We start from the raw sequence: 21,625 nt of genomic DNA on the forward strand, positions 1-21,625 counted from the left end.
GCACCAAACTCCTCCGGCCAAAAACTCCTCCACATTTGATACTTCGCTTCGGTCGCCCAGGCTCAGCCACTCGCCTCGCCTCATAGTCCCCCCAGGCGAATCCAAGCTCTAGGCGGTCATCCACATACACCAAAACTCCACACACCTTCACTTCCCCCATGGTCTTCCTCGTGCCCCACGGGAAGGATGCAGGGGCTCCGGATATGCCCTTGGGCATCTTTTCGGATCGGAAGAATCCTAGGGAACTAGTAACAGCCGTCTTCGGCTCGACAGCCGCACTCCTCGGGATCTGGCAACATCCACTCCTCAGATCCAGCACATTAAACCACGTCGCATAATCCGCACACACGCTGCCGTCATCTTCCACGGCGCCAGGGTCCTGCTGCCATGACCTCTCTCTCACTGAGGTGTCTTCAGCGGTCAACTCCCCTCCCTCGAGGTAATTCGGAGCATCTACTAAGAGGGTCTCACCCTCAGCTACTTTCCCCAGGCCGTACCACTGCTGGGTTTTGCTTAAATTCGGTACCGGCTCAAGGCTGCTACACACGTCCTCAGAAGCAACTCGACACGCCGGGTGCCCAGACAATGCCCCCATGAACTCCAGGGTCATTAACCAATCATCGTCTTCTGGATAACTACTGGCACTGGTACCCAAAATCTCCGGTGCCCTTTTGGTTGTCAAGGATAAATGCTTCAGACACCGGTTGTAAAACGAACTGTACAACAACTTGATCTGTGCCCCGGGGTCGAGGATAGCTTTAGCATCACTTCCCTCTATCCGTAACGACACCCTGGGGCGTGGCCCCTCTAAACCTTCAGGAATAGGGTCTTCTCCTTTCGGAAGTTCATTGGTACATTGCTGGGAATGTGCTCCCCCAGAGACCCCAAGCCGTTCCCCCCACTGGGCCTCCACTAAGTTTCCCGACACCCCTCTGATCAGTTGAACAACTGAAGGAGGGGCTGATCCCCTGAAATGATCCCCCTGGCACTGCAAGCAATTTAGCCGCCCTCCTAGCCAGAGAAAACTGAAAACTTTCCTCCCTCTTTCAAATAACTGACAGCTGTCACTACGGTGTAAGTGAACCTGACAGCTCTCACTCCATCACCAGCCCGCCTACTCAAACTTCCAACCAATCCCTGTCGCTCTCCCTCAACCGAGCACTGCCATTCATCTAACAACTGAGAGATCCGCTCCGCCCACGTCTCACACACCTCCGCCCCTCTTGCGGTGGACACTATCCCAAATGCCAGGCAGAGCCTGCCAGAGTTAGAACATCTATTCACACACACACTACCTCCAAATCAGACCACTCTTTCCTCTCTCTCCCAACAGCATGGACAGCCCCGAGTTCCACCTCCAACTCGACAATACCAGCCTGAACGCGAACAAAGACCGCACCCACCATGCATCCAGCAATAACCAGCAAATAACCCACAGAGACACACATTACTGATTTAAAAAGGGCAACCACACAGCATGCCAGTAGATCCAATCCCGGACAAAAGCCCACACAACGTAGCCCCCCTGGCCAGCCTCAGGGTCGCTCGGCTCGCTGTCGTCTAGGGAAACAGACTCGGCCTCGCCAAACTGGGTAAATAGTTTGTGTGGATGCTGTGTGATGTACCCCACCCCGCCCAAATAACAGACAATACACCAGATACGATTAAATGATTTACAGTTTATAGATATTACTGGAACTATATAATTAATAGAGAATAAAATATAAAAGGAAAATAAAAGGCGCCACACTTATCAAAGTTCAATCCCTTCGTGCACAAACAGTTGGAGCTCAGGACCCTTCTTCTTCACCCTGCGACCCCTCGGACCACCTCAACCTGCCGCCTGGGACCAATAACGGTGGTCGATCAGACGCTCCACACGAGTCCGTCTCCGTCTCCCCTCCTCGGCGAACGCCCCGCTCGGGGTCCAACCCTGTTAGCGGACTCACAGCACCTGGTCCATCCTCTGTCTCTCTCTCTTGCCTTCTGCCTCCAAAACCCCGTGCATGCAAATCTTCCAGATACACCAAAATCATAACAACTATCCCAATTGGTTCGTAACATCCTCTTATCACCCCCGAACCCACAACAAGTGTCTAGCTAGAGACTTTCTCAGCATTTAACATAACAAAGAAGCATTCCCAAGTATAACATAATGAAGTAGCCATTTTAATTAGCCTACGACACCAACATAAGAGACGAAACCCCCTTACATAAGCCTCCAAACAGCTGCAGTGATGTGGACTACAAATTACAACAGGAAATAGAAAAGGCTTGTCAAAAGGGCAGTGTTATGATAATTGTGGGGGATTTTAACATGCGAGTGGATTGGGAAAATCAGGTCGGCACTGAATCTCAAGAGAGAGAATTTGTAGAGTGTCTGTGAGATGGCTTTTTAGAACAGCTTGTTGTTGAGCCCACTAGGGGATTAGCTGTACTGGATTGGGTATTGTGTAATAAACCGGAGGTGATTAGAGAGATTGAGGTGAAGGAACCCTTAGGAGGCAGTGATCATAACATGATTGAGTTCACTGTGAAATTTGAAAAAGAGAAGCCGAAATCTGATGTGTCGGTATTTCAGTGGAGTAAAGGAAATTAAAGTGGTATGAGAGAGGAACTGGCCAAAGTTGACTAGAAAGGGACACTGGCGGGAAAGACAGCAGAACAGCAGTGGCTGGAGTTTATGCGAGAAGTGAGGAAGGTGCAAGACAGGTATATTCCAAAACAGAAGAAATTTTCGAATGGAAAAAGGATGCAACCGTGGTTGACAAGAGAAGTCAAAGTCAAAGTTAAAGCAAAGGAGAGGGCATACAAGGAAGCAAAAATTAATGGGAAGACAGAGGATTGGGAAGTTTTTAAAAGCTTACAAAAGGAAACTAAAAGGTCATTAAGAGGAAAAAGATTAACTATGAAAGAAAGCTAGCAAATAATATCAAAGAGGATACTAAAAGCTTTTTCAAGTATATAAAGAGTAAAAGACAGGTGAGAGTAGATATAGGACCAATAGAAAATGATACTGGAGAAATTGTAATGGGAGTTAAAGAGATGGCAGAGGAACTGAACGAGTATTTTGCATCAGTCTTCACTGAGGAAGACATCAGCAGTATACCGGACACTCAAGGGTGGCACGGAAGAGAAGTATGCGCAGTCACAATTACGACAGAGAAAGTACTCAGGAAGCTGAATAGTCTAAAGGTAGATAAATCCCCCGGACCAGATGGAATGCACCCTCGTGTTCTGAAGGAAGTAACTGTGGAGATTGCAGCGGCATTAGCGACGATCTTTCAAAAGTCGATAGATTCTGGCATAGTTCCGGAAGACTGGAAGATTGCAAATGTCACTCCGCTATTTAAGAAGGGGGCGAGGAAGCAAAAAAGGAAATTATAGACCTGTTAGCTTGACATCGGTGGTTGGGAAGTTGTTGGAGTCGATTGTCAAGGATGAGGTTACAGAGTACCTGGAGGCATATGACAAGATAGGCAGAACTCAGCATGGATTCCTTACAGGAAAATCCTACCTGACAAACCTATTACAATTTTTTGAGGAAATTACCAGTAGGCTAGACAAGGAAGATGCAGTGTATGTTGTATATTTGGATTTTCAGAAGGCCTTTGACAAGGTGCCACACATGAGGCTACTTAACAAGATAAGAGCCCATGGAATTACGGGAAAGTTACATATATGGATAAAGCATTGGCTGATTGGCAGGAAATAGAGAGTGGGAATAAAGGGATCCTATTCTGGTTGGCTGCCGGTTACCAGTGGTGTTCCACAGGGGTCCGTGTTGGGGCCGCTTCTTTTTACATTGCACATCAACGATTTGGATTATGGAATAGATGGCTTTGTGGCTAAGTTTGTTGACGATACGAAGATGGGGGGGGTAGTGCTGAGGAAACAGAGAGTCTGCAGAGAGACTTGGATAGATTGGAAGAAGTGGCAAATAAAATACACTGTTGGAAAGTGTATGGTTATGCACTTTGGCAGAAGAAATAAACGGGCAGACTATTATTTAAATGGGGAGATAATTCAAAGTTCTGAGATGCAATGGGACTTGGGAGTCCTCGTACAGGATACCCTTAAGGTTAACCTTCAGGTTGAGTCAGTGGTGAAGAAGGCGAATGCAATGTTGGCATTCATTTCTAGAGGAATAGAGTATAGGAGCCGGGATGTGATGTTGAGGCTCTATAAGGTGCTGGTGAGACCTCACTTGGAGTACTGTGGGCAGTTTTGGTCTCCTTATTTAAGAAAGGATGTACTGACGTTGGAGAGGGTACAGAGAAGATTCACTACTCACAACACGCTGGAAGAACTCAGCAGGTCGGGCAGCATCCGTGGAAAAGATCGGTTGACGTTTCGGGCCAGAACCCTTTGTCAGGACTGAAGAGGGAAGGGGCAGAGGCCCTATGAAGAAGGTGGGTGGAGGGTGGGAAGAAGAAGACTGGTAGATTCCAGGTGAAAAACCAGTAAGGGGAAAGATAAAGGGGTGGGGGAGGGGAGGCAGGGAGGTGACAGGCAGTAAAGGTGAAGAAGGAATAGGGGAAAACACAATGGGTAGTAGAAGGAGGCAGAACCATGAGGGAGGTGTTAGGCAGCTGGGAGAGGGGGCAGAGTGAAATAGGGATAGGGGAAGGGAGGGGGAGGGAATCTAGAGAAGATTCACTGGAATGATTCCAGGAATGAGAGAGTTAACATATGAGGAATGTTTGTTCACTCTTGGACTGTATTCCTTGGAGTTTAGAAGCATGAGGAGAGACCTCTTAGAAACATTTCAAATGTCGAAAGGCATGGACAGAGTGGATGTGGCAAAGTTGATTCCCACGATGGGGGAGTCTAGTACGAGAGAGCGTGACTTAAGGATTGAAGGGTGCCCATTCAGAACAGAAATGCGAATAAATTTTTTTAGCCAGAGGGTGGTGAATCTATGGAATTTGTTGACATGGGCGGCTGTGGAGGCCAAGTCATTGGGTGTATTTAAGGGAGAGATTGATAGGTATCTGAGTAGCCAGGGCATCAAAGGTTATGGTGAGAAGGCAGGGGAGTGAGACTAAATGGGAGAATGGACCAGCTTATGATAAAATGGCGGAGCAGACTCGATGGGCTGAATGGCCGACTTCTGCTCCTTTGTCTTATGGTCTTATGGTCTAAATGCGTTTCATCATTAGCTCTTTCATTGCCGAGATCATTCTCATGAACCTCCTCTGGACCTTCTCCAACCCATCCTTTCCTTACACAAGAGGCCCAAACCTGCACACAATACTCCAATGGTTTATAAATCCTCAGAATTACATCCTTGCCTTTATATTCCACTCCTTTCAAAATGAATGCTAACATTGCATTTGCCTTCCTTTCCTGCAAGTTAATCTTCAGGGAATCCCACACATGAAATGCAGGAAACCTGAAATAAAGACAAAATTGCTGGATGCATTCAGCATGTCAACTGGCCTCTGCAGAAAGAGAAAGGGAATTAGTATTTCAGGATGAAAACCTTTATTCAGGGGATTCTGATGAAGGGTTTTTGACCAAAACTTTATTTCAGTTTCTCATTCCTCAGTTGCTGTCTGACCTTCTAAGTGCTTCCTGAATATTATGTTTTTATTTCAAGTACCAGAACAGATGTTGACAACCCCACTCATCTTCTAAAAATGATATCCTGCAACCTTCATCAGACTGGGGTGCTCCTCAGTACACACACACAGCCGGCGAGGAGCCCTCATCACTGGATACTGAACAACATTGTCAACTGAAGGAACAGCAAGATGCAGACCCAAAGCTTGAGGGTCAAGAGGCACAAGCTGAATATTACCAAGAGGAGGAGAAGCTGGAGGGGAAGAACGAAAACCAGGGATGTCCTGGCAGAATTGCATCAGCCTCACCTCCCAGGAAAGCAGTTGAATGAGGTATTGCCTGCATGGGTAATAATGGACAACAAATTTATTTCAAAAGTGCTGCTTCCTCAGAATTTTGTGTTTATTATTTATGATAGAGCGTTTGAAGCTGAACACAAATATAATTTCAGACTACTGTACTTATATCATGTAGGAATTTGGAGAAACAAGAAATTAACTTTTATTGAATATCATGTGCTTAATGCATAATGCTGCTGACACATTACAATAGTTCAACTAAGCTAAATATGTTTAGTTGATGACTTTTGTTTGTACTCAGTGTCTGAGCTTCTCTCTTAAGTGTCCAACAATAATCAGCCAGAATTGATGGATTCCATTTGCTCTGATACCATTTCTCCATGACGGCAATGTCCTGGTGAAACCTTTTATCAAGCTCTTCACTGACAGTGCCAAGATTTGTAGGGAAAAAGTCTAAATGGGAATGTAGAAAATGAATCTTTAGTGACATGTTGCACTTCATGCTCTTTTTGTATACTTGAAGCATGATGTCAACCAGCTGCATGTAATTTGGTGTTCTGTAGTTGCCAAGAAATTTTTCAACAACATCCTTGAATGCCTTCCATGTGATTTTCTCCGGTCCCACTGGAAGTTCTTTGAATTGCCTGTCATTGATGACTTGTTTGAATTGCGGACCAACAAACATGCCTTCCTTAATCTTGGCATCAGCTATTCTGGGAAATAGCTGATTCAATTATCGAAATCCTTCACGGAAATGTATGACTTTTCTAAAACTTGTCCTGCCATGCAGCATTCGCCCTGCATAAGCATGCCCAGGCAGGTCTGGACAATCAGAATCAAGTTTATTATCACTAGCATGTGTCGTGAAATTTGCTAACTTAGCAGCAGCAGTTCAATGCAGTACATGACAATACAAAAATAAATAATAAATAAGTAAATTATTTACAGCAAGTATATATATGTATATTGACTAGATTAAAAGTACAAAAGCAGAAATAATATATATGAAAAAAGTGGGGTAGTATTCATGGATTCAATGTCCATTTAGGAATGATATGCAAGAAGGGAAGAAGCTGTTCCTGAATCACTGAGTGTGTGCCTTCAGGGCTTCTCTTCCTCCTCCCTGACAGTGAAAATGAGATGAGGGCATGCCCTAGGTGATAGAGTCTTTAATAACACAGGACAACAAAGGTTTTACTTCCTGAATACCTTTAGCTGTATCTTATGAATTTTGGGCTACTGATCATGAAAATCACCATGAAATTTCCCTATCATGTACCATTTTTAATAAACTTATGTTTATTATTTCAATTCATAATCCAAGTCAATTAAAGTGTTGCCTACAGTGTAAGCTGGAAAGTTTCCTATCTTGTCCAGACATGCTTGGGCATGCTTAGGCAGCATGGCTGCTGCAGGGCAGGACAGGTTTTAGTAATAATTATTGGGTTCAGGACTGTAAGGATGGAATTTGCTATCACCAGGCACAAAAATTTCTATGAAAGATTTTGATATTTGAGACAGTTGCTTCCCAGAATAACTGATGCCAAGATTAAGGGAAGCATTTTTGTTGGTCCACAAGTCAAACAGGTCATCAATGACAGGCAATTTGAAGAATTTCTAGTTGGACCGGAGAAAATCACATGGAAGGCATTCAAGAAAGTTGTTGAAATTTTTCTCGGCATCTACGGAGCACCAAACTACATACAGCTGGTTGAAAGCATGCTTCAAGCATATAAAACCATGAAATGCAACATGTCACTAAAGATTCATTTTCTACCATCCCATTTAGACTTCTTCCCTGCAAATCTTGGTGCTGTTAGTGACAAGCATGGTGAAAGCTTTCACCAGGACATTGCGGTCATGGGGAAAAGATACCAGGGCAACTGGAATCCATCAATGTTGGTGAATTATTGTTGGACACTTAAGCAAGAAGCCTCAGACACTGAGTACAAATGAAAATCATTAACAAAATATTTTTAACTCAGTTGAACTATTGCAAAGCATCAGCACTATTATGCAATTAAACACATTATATTCAATAAAGGTTAATTTGTTGTTTCTCCAAATTCCTACATGATACAAGTAGTCTGAAATTATATTTGTGTTCATCTTCAAGCAGTCTGTCATTAAAAAAAATTCTGAGGAAGCAAAACTTTTGAAAAAATTTCTTGTCCAGTGTAATAGGCGCCGCCTTTCTGAGACACTGCTCCTTGAAGATGTCTTGAGTACCATGAAGGCTAGTACCCAAGATGGAGCTGACTAATTTTATGACTTACTGTAGCTTCTTTTGGTCCTGTGCAGTAACCAACCCCACCTCACCTACCCCCCCCACCATGCCAGACAGTGATGCAGCCTGTCAGAATGCTCTCCACAGTACATCTATAGAAGTTTTTGAGTGTTTTCGTTGACAAAACTAACCTCTTCAAACTCCTAGTGAAATACAGCTGCTGTCTTGCCTTCTTTATAGCTGCATCAAATTGTTGTGACCAGATTAGATCCTCAGAGATCTTGATGTCCAGGAACTTAAAATTGCTCACTCTCTCCACTTCTGATCCCTCTATGAGGATTGGTTTGTTTTCCCTTGTTTTATCCTTCCTGGAGTCCACAAGCAGCTCTTTCATCTTACTGACATTGCCACACAGTCATGGGCATAGAGAGAGTAGAACAATGGGCTAAGCACGCACTCCTGAGGTGCGCCAGTATTGATCATCAGTAAGGAGGAGATATTACCACCAATCCACACAGATTGTGATCTTCCAGTTAGGAAGTCAAGGATCCAATTGCAGAGGGAGGTACAGAGGCCCAGGTTCTATAAATCAATCAAGATAGAAAACTTTTCAGCTTACATTGTGGGCAACATTTTAATTGTCTTGACTTATGAAATGAAGTAATAAATCAAAGGTTTCAAAGGTTCAAAGTTACATTTAATGTCAGAGAAATGTATACAATATACATCCTGAAATGTTTTTTCTTAGCAACCATTTACAAAAACAGAGGAGTGCCCCAAAGAATGAATGACAATTAAATGTTAGAACCCCAAAGTGCCCCCCATCTCCCCTCCCTCCCACACATAAGCAGCAGTGAACAGCAATCCCCCCTCCCCCCACCGGCAAAAAAAGCATCAGCACCACCACTGAGCACTCAAGCGTGAGCCAAGCATAGCAAAGACACAGACTTAAAGTTACCCCAAAGACTTCGAGGTTCACCTGGTATACGACATACCAGGCTCTCTCTCTCCCTAATAAGGGAGAAAAAGATGTCTCTGCTTTCACAGCGAGCAGGGAGACATAACAAACAACTCGCTGTTTTACACTGTTAGAAGTCTGATACATCGCTTTTTTTTGAGCTCTGTGCCCAAAGATCTGGATAGATTTTCCGACTCCCCCAACGACACACAGATCTCCTGCCATGACACCAACCTTCAACCCACCCGTCTCCAGAGCCCCGAGATCCTAGGCCTCCAAAGTTGAGCCAAACTCTTAGGCCGAGTCCTTGGCATGCCAAACAACAACAGCCGGTTATGAAACCCCGAGAGCGGGTCCCATTCCTGCAAAGAACCATAGTCAGCGTGTAACTCCAGGTCATTGTCTTCAAAATAACCCTGAAAGGGAAAAATAAAGATATTAAAGATGGAAATAGAGGTGTTTCCGAAGATGCAAGTAAAGGAGTCGCTGTTTAGCGCCATCATCACTCCGCTCTTCCTCCAATTATATATAGGCAATTTCTAAAATAAAGTGTGTGATTTTCATGATCAGCAACCCAAAATGTATAAGGTACACTCAAAGGTATTCAGGAAACAAAATCTTTGGTATTTAGTGTAATTAGAGATCCCTCCTACAGAATGTTTTTCAGACAAAGTCTGTTCACAAAATGATCATTGACAAGCTATATAATAACCTACACACTCCAGTTCTTAACTCCAACACGATTCAGCAGCAAGCAACTGAGGGTGATGAGATGAAATCTTACACGAATTTTGACAGCATTGCCTGCAGAGACCATATCGTGTCAATGAACAAATATATTATTGAATCAGCTTACACTAGCTATTTTCTCCCGTGTGTGTTTCCCCCGACATGTGAAATTCATTTCTGTACTGTTCAATGAGTGAGATGATGTAACTAGAGCTACCCGCTGCTTGCCATTTCCTATAATCACCATAGTGCATCTCCCATCCTACCCTAGCAGCACACAGGACCTTTCTCACTAATCTCTTTCAATAGTTCCTTCTCGCCGGCAGCCTCTGATTACTCCTGCATAGGTACATTGTGTGTTTCTAGTGTTTCAGAGGGGACTGTGCGTTTAAGATGTGAGATTGGTGTAAATTAAATATCAGCAGATGCACTAAATTTTATTTCAGTTTTTGTTCACCTGCATGAACTTAGACAAAATATAAATATAAACACATAGGGCCTTACATTGTTATTACAGCCACATCTCTTTCCTTTCACATATGGGTTTATTTTTGTACTAACAAAACATATTTGGAGAGTTCATAGGGCTTCATGAGAGAATGGTGACTCTTTCCCAAGATTTTCCATGATACATGGGACTAAGCTGGGCATTGTTATTGTCCATTTCCTGTCAAATAAACAGAGACAGGTGGTAGAAATGTGTGATTGCTGAGTCATTATGTTGGCATTGATATTGGCAGAGACAACCTGTCAGAATTGAATTCCTGATCTGTTGCACCACCTAGTGGTAGAACTGAAACTGTTGCATAAAATAAACACCCCAATATAAAATCAGTATCTGGGAAAATAGACATATTTGTTATGTGTAAATTATACGTAACAGAGGTTTCACCCAGAAATAATTGCATCAATGATAACTTCACTGAATGCAAATCTGACCTGAATCAACAACCTTCATGCTCACTTTCAAGGACTCTTTTACAACTAACGTTCTCAGTATTATTTTGTTTGTTTGACCAGTTTGGCTTCTTTTGCACACTGGCTGGTTGCAATCTTTGTTTATGTTTTTTTTTTGTAGATTCAGTTGTATTTCTTTATTTTTCCTGCAAGTGTCTGCATTATATACATGGTAACATATACATACTTTGATAACAAATTTTATTTACTGAGACACACCGGGGAATATGCCCTTCCAACCCTTCAAGCCGCACCTCCCAGAAATCCCACTGATTTAACCCTAGTCTAATCATGGGACAAGTTACAATGACCAATTACCCTACCAACTGTTATGTCTTTGAACTGTGGGAGGAAACCCACGGGGTCATGAGGAGAACGAACAAATTCATTACAGATAGCAGCAGAAAATGCACATGGGTCGCCTGTACTGTAAAGCATTGTGGAACTACGGTGCTGGTCTATTGACCTTGATTTACTTTGAACTTCAAATATTTTTCCCCAGGTGAGACTGTAGCCATACAAAAACTCACCAGAGATTTCTCTAATGATTTACCTTAGCTCGACTGACATTTGCCCAGCATCGTTTGTGTGCCTGATGCAGGTCGCACAGCACTGGTTTCTTCCACTTCTGGTGGAAACTGAAGCAGATACGGAGAACCTATGACAGTCATAATTCTGACAATGGTCACACATTGGACAGGGATCAGGAATGAAGATGGCTATGAAAGTGTCTGCACTGTCTCATTAATGCTTTTGTAAATAGAATTTTCCAGTCTCTGATATATATATATATATATATATATATATATATATCTGATGCTTTTTTTATTGGTCACTGATGCTTCATTAAAATCAGTGCTGAGTTGCCTATTTCATGATGAACCCACACTTCAGAGTGACTTAGGCAATCACAGCATACGAGTTGATCAGCTAGTCACGGATGCATAGATACTCTGGGAACAACCATATTTTCCTTTCCCTTTATGGCAGCCTTTCCTGAAGCTGCACTGTGGCATAGCTAGGGAGAGTTCCTTAGGCGTTGTCTTACTCCAAGTGGTCTGTGCAGTAATGGTATTAGAGCTGCAAGCTCTTCATGCACCTCTTGTACAGATCCCATTTTAATCATGTTTGAGGCCACAAAATGTCACAGCACTGTTTTCAATTTTTTTTTGCCTAATTTCAGTTGGGAACATTGGAACGGTTATGTTTATTGCTCCAAAAGAGGGAAAATCCTAATACTGTTTTAGGAAGTCCTATAAAGATTGCAATCTTCTGATGTGATACTCCCAGAAACACATATTTAGTCATGTCATTTTCCCAATGTGCTATACATTCAATCTCCATTGATCAGTTGAGCATCTCATGACTGCCAGCACTTGACTTTGCAGCTACAATCTTGTCACTTTTACTTTTGCAAAAGCACAACAAAAGCAACACTCTTCCACCTATTGGAAAGTACTGCTAATTCAAGAATGGACATAGAGTGGTGGAAGAAATCTAGTATTGTACTCCAAAAACCCAGCAAGCAACCGTCTCTGTAAACCTTTGGTGGATGAAGCAGGACAGGCTAGTGGAGAACATCTCCTGAAAAAGAAATGTCCTTCACGCAAATTCATCAGCCAGATCTCTGTATGGAGATGTGGAATTGTTGAATGCTTGCGCTCATGGGAGCCCTGCAAGTTTGGCAAATGCTGTGCCATTCCTTACCTGCTCCCGTGAACTGAAGAAAAAGTAGATGAAGTCCTCTCTCTTTGACAGAGAGCTTGGGTGGCATGTCTAATGCAGCAGTGAGCAGCAAACTATATGATGCAAATGGACTGGTTGCAGCCTGTGATGATCCTGAAATTAGGAGGCAGAAAGTGAATGTGATCTTGACTTAAATGGAAAAAGCAATTTAGGCCAGTGTTTGAGGTTACCTGTCACAGATCACAATGAGGATAGTATTGGTGAACCCTAGCCTACATTTAAATGCTGATGTTCAGAGGCATCTAGCAATGGGCATTGGTTTTATTCACAGTTTCCCACTATTACCAGTGATGTTTGTAATGCAAGGAATATATTAAATGCAGACATTTCCCATAAAGTTCAAAGTAAAGTTATTATCAAAGGACATATATGTCACCACATACAACTCTGAGATTCATTTTCTTGTGGGCATGCTCAATGAAACCATAATAGAATAATAACCATAATAAAATCAATGAAACACTAATTTGGGGGTTCTACCAGTGTACAAATACAAGAAGAAAGAAGTAATAATAATAATTAAGTAAGCGATAAATATCAAGAACGTGAAATAAAGAGTACTTGAAAGTGAGTCCATAGGTTATGGAAAAATTTCAGAGATGGGTCTAGTGAAGTTATCCCCTTTGGTTCAAAAACCTGATGGTTAAGGAGTAATAACTATTCCTAAACCTGGTGGTGTGAGTCCTGAGGCTCGTGCACCTTCTTCCTGATGGCAGCAGCAAGATGAGAACATGTCCTGGGTGGTAGGGGTCTCTGATGATGGATACAGCTTTCCTGCAACAATGTTTCATGTAGATGTGCTCAATGCTGGGGAGGGCTTTACCCATGGTGGATTGGGCTGCTGTATATTCATTATTTTTTGTAGGATTTTCTATTCAAAGGCATTGGTGTTTCCATACCAGGCTGTGATACAACCAGTCAATATACTCTCCACTGCAGATCTGAAAAAGTTTGCCAAAGTTTTAGATGTCATAGTAAATCTTTGCAAATGCCTAAGGAAGTCAAGGCTCTGCCATTCTTTCTTTGTAATTGCACTTCCGCACTGCGCCTCCAAAATAATAACACCAAGTAATTTAAAGTTGTTGAACCTCTGTTGAATACCGGCTCATGGACCTGCAGTTTCCTTCTCCTAAAGTCAATAACTCTTTGGTCTTCCTGAGTAAGAGCTTGTAGTTAAGGCTCCACTCAGCCAGATTTTCAATCTCCCTGCTTATGCTGATTCTTCACAACCTTTAATTTGGCCCATGACTGTGGTGTCATCAGCAAACTTGAATATGGCATTGGAGCTGTGCTTAGCCACACAGCCATAAGTGAGCAGAGCAGGGAGCTATGCACGCAGCCCTGTGGTTCACCTGTGCTGATGGAGATCGTGGAGGGGGTATTGTTGCCAATCCGAACTGACTGGGGTCTGCAAGTGAGGAAGTCAAGGATCCAATTGCACAAGGAGGTATTGGCCAAGGTCTTGATGCTTATTGATTAGTTTTGAGGGGACGATGGTATTGCATGCTGAGCTGTCGGAGATAAAGAGCATCCTGATGTACTCATCTTTGCTGTCCAGATGAAGCAGGGTTGAGTAAAGAGCCAACGAGATGATATCTGCTGTGGACCTGGTGCTCTAGTAGGCAAACTGGAGTGGATTCAAGAGGTTTCTCAGGCAGGAGTTGATATGTTTCATCACCAACCTCTCAAAGCATTTCATCACAGTGGATGTAAGTGCTACTGGACGATAGTCACTGAGGCAGGTCACCATGTTCTTCTTAGGCACCGGTATAATTGAAGCCTGCTTGAAGCAGGTGCGTACCTCAGACTGCTGAGGCAAGAGGTTAAGTATCTCAGTGAACACTCCAGTCAGTTGATCAGCACAGGTTTTCAGTACTAGCCAGGTATCCCATCTGGGCCGAATGCTTTTCATGGGGCTCACCCTTCTAAAAGATGCTCGCATATTGGCATCAGAGACTAAAATCACAGAATTATCAGGGGTTGTGAGAGTTCATGATGGTTCCTCCATATTTTTATGGTCAAAGCGAGCATAGAAGACATTGAGCTCATCTGGAAGCAAAGCCCTGTTGTTGTCTATGTTGCTTGATTTTACTCTATAAGAGATGAAAGTATTCAAGCCCTATCACAATTGGGTGTCCTTAATGATGAATGCCGCCCTTCTGAGGCACTGCTCCTTGAAGAAGTCCTGGGTACTACATGATGGAGCTGACTAAATTTACAACTCCCTGCAGCTTACTTCAATCCTCTGCAGTAGCACACCCTCCTCCCATACCAGACAATGATGCAGCCAGATAGAGTGCTCTCCACAGTACATATGCAAGACATCTTGATGACATACCAAATCTCCTCAAACACCTATGGAAATATACCTGCTGTCTTGCCTTCTCTCCCTGCCATGGGGCTCACTGCCTCAGGTCCACTGACCTCTTGCTTAATGACATTGGGCTATGGCAGAAAAAAGGTCAGGAACCCTCGCTCTTTGCTTTACCTGTATAACACCCATCAAATAACAAGTTGTTTGGAATTGACTGGAATTTGATCTGACTGTTAATTTACAGCTAATGTCTACATAGCCCTTTCCCTTTAGTGCAGATGGAAAGAAGCATTGTTCCATACGGCCTTTTAGTCGAAGCTCTATTTGACAGCCTTCTTCCACCAATCCATGTGCCAACTCCTTTAGCTATTTCATCAGATCAAGTGATAGGAGACAAAGGATAAATTTAAAAACTAGTTTTCCAGTATCATGATTATGTATACATTGAAATTCAAATATGAGACGAATTCCACTGCTTTTTAATTGTGCTCCTAAACAGGAGTATTTCCTTGTGGTATTATGTTATTGATGTTGGTTTATTATTCCAAGAACCTCATGGTAAATAGCATGCCCATATGATCAAGTAACTCACTCATTATCTTAATGTACTAAAAGTATGATAAATATTAATTTTAAAATGTATTTGCAAGTTTGCTGGACTGTTAAACATATAGAAATTGTGGCTAATAGTTTATTTCACTGACAATGAACCATGAGTTAGAAGCAAGCATTTGACATGTTAGACTGAAACTGTCAATCACACCTGAATAAAAGTACCTTCGTCTTTCAAATGTAGGACCTGGTCAGTGACCTTAAAGAGAGATTGTCTGGACATTTCAAAGAAGTAATGGTAGGACTGATGTACCCACCAGCTTTCTTCGATGCTCATGAACTGAGGCATGCAATGAAGGTACTGTGATAAAACCTCTGCAACGTTGTATTAAGGATATTGTTGTCTGATTCTTCTAAAAGCACTTGATTTATTTAGCAGCACATTTACACGGGAAAGTTAATGTTGGCCTTAGGGTTTGTGTGGAAAGATGAGATAAGATAAAGCAACAACATTGTTTTTAAATTACTAATTAAAATTTTTTTACACTGTAATTATTTATGCTCCAAATAATTTCCTTGTGTATCTTGAAGGTAATTAGATCAGCGTTCACAGCCAATTATTCCATAATTTCATTTATATTATGTATGTAGAATTTAGCAAGTTTTGTGTACTACATGGGAAAGGTGTATGTATGAACATGGGAGTTACAGGAAGGAAGAAGTTCTGGAAGAAGCACCCATTTCCACTTTAGAAGAAAAAGGGCCTGCAATACATCTTTGTATTTTGAGAAGGAGAGGCGATTCCATAAACCGCTGAACTTCAACAGTTTCAGAATCAAATTATTTTAATAATGCAATGACTTTACAACCTTTTCAACTTCAACTAAAATACTACATATATATGTTGTGACTGAAGTAGACTGAGATACACAGAAACTAACTAGAAAATATAAAAGCCTTTATTCACATTGCACAGCTTCAGGAGAGAGAATCTAAGAGAATCTCACTCTCCTGACACAATGATTTATACTTCATCAACAGAAAGTTAACAATAAACAATTAACTACAGTTTCAATTGCTATCATCATCTACATCAGCGGTCCCCAACCACCAGGCCGTGGACCGGTACCGGGCCGTAAAGCATGCGCTACCGGGCTGCGAGGAAACGATATGATTTGATGATATGAGTCAGCTGCACCTTTCCTCATTCCCTGTCACGCCCACTGTTGAGCTTGAATGCACGCGAGGTCATTACTCGCATGTGATCCATGTCAGCGTGGGAAGAAGATCAACTCCTTGAGCTTGCAAATGACGATGGGCTGAAAAGTATGTTTGACATAACATCTCTGCCGGCATTCCGGATCAAAGTCAAGGCTGAATATCCTAAGATAGCCACGAAAGCACTGGAAAGCACTTCCATTTCCAACATATCTCCGCAATGAATACAACGAAAACTAAATTGCGAAATAGACCGGGCATAAGGAACCTCCTTCGAGTATCGCTGTCTCCCATCACCCCTCGATGGAACCGTCTTGTTGCAGGAAAACAAGCTCAGGGCTCCCACTGATTCAGTGATATTGGTGTGTTGCAAAGATTTTATATGTTCATACGGGGAAAATATGTGCTGTGTGTTTAATATCCAAACGTTACTTAAAATGTTAAGATGCTATTGACTTATATAACCATATAACAATTACAGCACGGAAAGAGGCGATCTCAGCCCTTCTAGTCCATGCTGAACGTTACACTCACCTAGTCCCACCGACCTGCATTCAGCCCATAACCCTCCATTCCTTTCCTGTCCATATACCTATCCAAATTTTCATTAAATGATAATATCGAACCTGCATCTACCACTTCTACTGGAAGTTCATTCAAGACTTACTTCAAGCTCCCCTGTCCTCCCCTGATAATTTACTTACCGCTATATTCATGCGAGAAAAATATGCGCCTTGTGTTTAAAATTAAATTCGTTAGATAAACCCTTTTAGAGACGAAATTGAGTGTATTAGTCACTTATCACCTATATTGCGGCCGTGATTAACACCCCCCCCGAACAGAATCACCAAAAATAATGTGCAGAAAAGAAATTGGCACGAACACGCATGCGCACTGGCACCCGCGCAAGGCTTCGTGGTCATTGTAGTCTTTCTCGGGTAAACCCAAGGTTTTGACTGCTACTCTTGTCCGTTGGCAACCCTACCCCCCCCCACCCCCGCCTCCCCCCGGTTGGCCGGTCCACAAGAATATTGTCAATATGAAACCGGTCCGCAGTGCAAAAAAGGTTGGGGACCCCTGATCTACATAACTTCAACATTTTGAATATACTCAGGTAAATTTACAGAATTACATATTTACAATGGTAGCACATCACAACTAGCAGAACCCCTCTGGATATTCAATATTGGTGTCTGTGACAAAAGCCAGACACCCAACATACAGTATACATCATTAGTTACAGTGTTGAGGGATGGCTAATGAATATACTACAGAAATTTAGAGACAAAAGCAAATCCACCTTGCACTGTGCATTACGTGGCAGGGACTCTGTGCAAACAGTATGAACATTCCTCTATTGTCTTCCCTAATGTAGTGTCAATGGGACAGAATCAGAATGTCCTATTAAATTGTCTACAGGTTTTATTGCACAAAGACTGGTTCTTACTTTAGTTAATCCATAACTGGTTATCCATAATGTCATTATTCCAGTATGATCCCTAATAGCATACTGTATATGAACAGATTTCTTAAGACCATAAGACAGAAGCAGAATTAGGCCATTCACCCCATCGAGCATGCTCCACCAATCCATCATGGCTGACTTATCATCCCTCTCAACCTCAGTCTCCTGCCTTCTCACCATAACCTTTGATGCCCCTGCTAATCAAGTACTTATCAACCTCCACCTTAAATATACATAATCACTTGGCCTCCAAAACCTTCCGTGGCAATGAATTCCACAGATTCATGACGCTCCTTCTAAAGAAATGAAGACCATAAGTTAAGATACAGGAGTAGGATTAGGCTAGTTGGCCTATTGAGTCTGTTCTGCCATTTCATCATGGCTGATCCAATTTTCCTCTCAGCCCCAATCTCCTGCCTTCTTCCCGTAACCCTTCATACCCAGACCAATCAAGAATCTATCAACCTCTGCCCTAAATTTCCATAAAGACTTGGCCTCCACAGCTGCCTGCGGCAAAGCACCCCACAGATTCTCCACTCTCTGGCTTAAGAAAATCCTCTTCATCTCAGTTCTAAAAGGACACCCTCTATTCTGAGGGTGTATCCTCTGGTCTTAGTCTCACCCACCACAGGAAACATCCTCTCCACATCCACTCTATCAAGGCCTTTCACCATTCAATAGGTTTCAATGAGGTCACCCTCATTCTTCTGAATTCTAGTGAATACAGGCCCAGGGCCATCAAATGCTCTACATATAAGCCATTTAATCTTGGAAACGTTTTTGTGAATCTCCTTTGAACCCTCTCCAGTTTCAGCACATCCTTTCTAAGATAAGGGGTCCAAACTGCTCACAATAGTCCAAGTGTGGCCACACCAGTGTTTCATAAAGTTTCAACATTACGTTCTTGCTTTTATATTCTAGTCCTCTTGAAATGCATGCTAACATTTGCATTTGCCTTCCTCAAAACAGACTCAACCTGCAAACACGAGGAAATCTGCAGATGCTAGAATTTCAAGCAACACACATAAAAGTTGCTGGTGAATGCAGCAGGCCAGGCCGCATCTCTAGGAAGAGGTACAGTTGACGTTTCGGGCCGAGACAACTTCGTCAGGATTAATCTCTTCTTTCAGCCAGCAACTTTTCACCAGCAACTTTTATGTGTGTTCCTCAACCTGCAAATTAACCTTTAAGGAATCCTGCACAAGGTCTCCCAGTCACTTTGCACCTCCATTTTTTGTATTTTCTCTCCATTTAGAAAATAGTCAACCCTTTCATTTCTTCTATCGAAGTGCATGACCCTATACTTCCCAGCACTGTATTCTATCTGCTAATTCTTTGCCCATTCTCCAAATCTGTCTAAGTCCTTCTGTAGCCTCTCTACTTCCTCAAAACTACCTGCCTCTCTACCCATCATCATATTGTCTGCAAACTTTGCAACAAAGACAATGACATGTAACATAAAAAGAATCAGTCCTAACACAGACCCCTGTAGAACAACACTAGTCACTGACAGCCAACCAGAATAGGTTCCATTTATTTCCACTCTTTGCCTCCTGCTGATCAGCCACTGCTTTATCCATGCTAGAACCTTTCCTGTAATACTCTGGGCTTGTAGCTTGCTAAGCAGTCTCATATGTGGCACCTTGTCAAAGGCCTTCTGAAAATCCAAGTACACAACATCAATCAATTATCCTTTGTCTATCCTGCTTGTTACTTCTTCAAAGAATTCCAACAGATTTGTCAGGCAAGATTTTCCCTTAGGAAACCATGCTGACTATGGTCTATTTTATCATGTGTCTCCAAGTACCCTGAGACCGCATCAACCTTAATAATCAATCCCAACCACTGAGGTCAGATTAACTGGCCTGTAGTTTCCTTTTTTTCTGCCTCTCTCCCTTCTTGAAGCATGGAGCGACAATTGCAATTTTCCAGTTTTCTGGAACCATTCCACAATCTAGTGATTCTTGAAAGATCATTACTAATACCTCCATGATCTGTTCAGTCACCACTCTCAGAACTTAGGGGTGTACACCATCTGATCCATGTGACTTACCTACATTCAGATCTTTCAATTTCCCTGAACATTCTCTCTAGCTAAAATAACTTCACACACTTCATGCCCCCGATACCTGAAACTTCCATCACACTGCTAGTGTCTTCCACAATGAAGAATACTTATGAAAATACTTATTCAGTTCATCCGCCATTTCCTTGTTGCCCATTACTACCTCTTTAACATCATTTTCCAGTGGTCCAATATACACTCTCACTTCTCTTTTACACTTTATGTATCTGAAGTAACTTTTGGTATCCTCTTTAATATTATTGGCTAGCTTACTTTCGTATTCAATTTTTACCTTCTTAGTTACTTTTTTTAGTTGCCTTCTGTTGGTTTTTAAAAGCTTCCCAATCCTCTAACTTCCCACCAATATTTGCTCTATTGTATACCCTCTCTTTGTGTTTTATGTTGGCTTTTACATCTCTTGTTAGCCACGGTTGTGCATCTTTCCTTTAGAGTACTTCTTCCTCTTTGGGATGTGCAGTATATATCTTGTACCTTCCGTATTGTTTCCAGAAATTCCAGCCATTGTGGCTCTGCCATCATCCCTGCCAGTGTTCTTTTCCAATCAATTATGGCCAACACCTCACTCATGCCTCTGTAATTCCCTTTACTTCACTGTAACACTTACACATCTGGCTTTAGATTCTGCTTCTTAAAATTTAGGGTGAATTTGATATTATGATCACTTTCCCTAAGGGTTCTTTTACCTTAAGCTCTCTAATCAATTCTGATTCATTGCACAACACCCAGTCCAGAATAGCTGATCCACTGGTGGTCTCAACCACAAATTACTCTACAGAGCCATCTTGTAGGTACTCTAAAAATTCCCCTTCTTGTAATCCAGCACCAACCTGATTTTCCCAATCAACCTGCATATTGAAGTCCCCTATAACTATTGTACAATTGCCCTTTTGGCAAGCATTTTCTATCTCCCATTGTAATTTGTAGGCTACATCTTTATTACCGTTTGGGCGTCTGTATACAACTCCCAGCAGGGTCTTTTTACCATTGCAGTTCCTGAGCTCTATCCACAATGGTTCTACACCTTCCGACCCTATGTCACCTCTTTCTAATGATTTGATTTCATTTTTGAACAACAGAGCAACGCACCCCACCCCCATTGATAGGCAACTTCCTGCCTATCATTTCAAATCAATGTGTATCCTTGGACATTAAGCCCCCAGCTATCATCTTCTTCCTGCCATGATTCAGTGATGCCTACAACATCATATCTGCCAACTTGCAACTGTGCTGCAAATTCATCTACCTTATCCCGTGTACTGCACACATTCAGATACAACACCTTCAATCTTGTCTTTCAATTTTTGTCTTTCACCCTTTTCAATTTTGTCGGCATGTAAGTTGCAACACATCCTGTTGGTTGCAATTTTGCCCTATCAACAGGCTCTCCTCACTACACATTGCCTCCAGCTACCTCACCTTCAGCACTATTATCCACCTTTGCTATGATACTTCCTGCATTGAAACATATGCAATTCAGGACCCTTGTGGCCTTTTAACCTTTTAATCAAC

At 42.4% G+C, this 21,625-nt stretch overlaps 1 protein-coding gene and 1 long non-coding RNA gene across 3 annotated transcripts in view; one reads left to right on the top strand and one right to left on the bottom strand.

Annotated features, from left to right (window-relative positions):
* LOC134344881 (annexin A10-like) overlaps positions 1 to 21,625 on the top strand; it is a 101,614-nt gene that overhangs the window by 37,492 nt on the left and 42,497 nt on the right. For both annotated transcript variants that reach the window (XM_063045004.1, XM_063045005.1), the window contains one exon: positions 15,592 to 15,705. In XM_063045004.1, coding sequence (XP_062901074.1) covers positions 15,592 to 15,705 — 114 coding nt within the window. The remainder of the gene's footprint in view (positions 1 to 15,591; positions 15,706 to 21,625) is intronic.
* Positions 8,982 to 21,625, bottom strand: part of LOC134344882 (uncharacterized) — a 39,053-nt gene continuing 26,409 nt past the window's right edge. The window contains exon 3 of the long non-coding RNA XR_010017547.1: positions 8,982 to 9,465. This is a non-coding gene — a long non-coding RNA (uncharacterized LOC134344882). The remainder of the gene's footprint in view (positions 9,466 to 21,625) is intronic.

This window comes from Mobula hypostoma, chromosome 4, assembly GCF_963921235.1.
Source record: "Mobula hypostoma chromosome 4, sMobHyp1.1, whole genome shotgun sequence".
NCBI lineage: Eukaryota > Metazoa > Chordata > Chondrichthyes > Myliobatiformes > Myliobatidae > Mobula > Mobula hypostoma.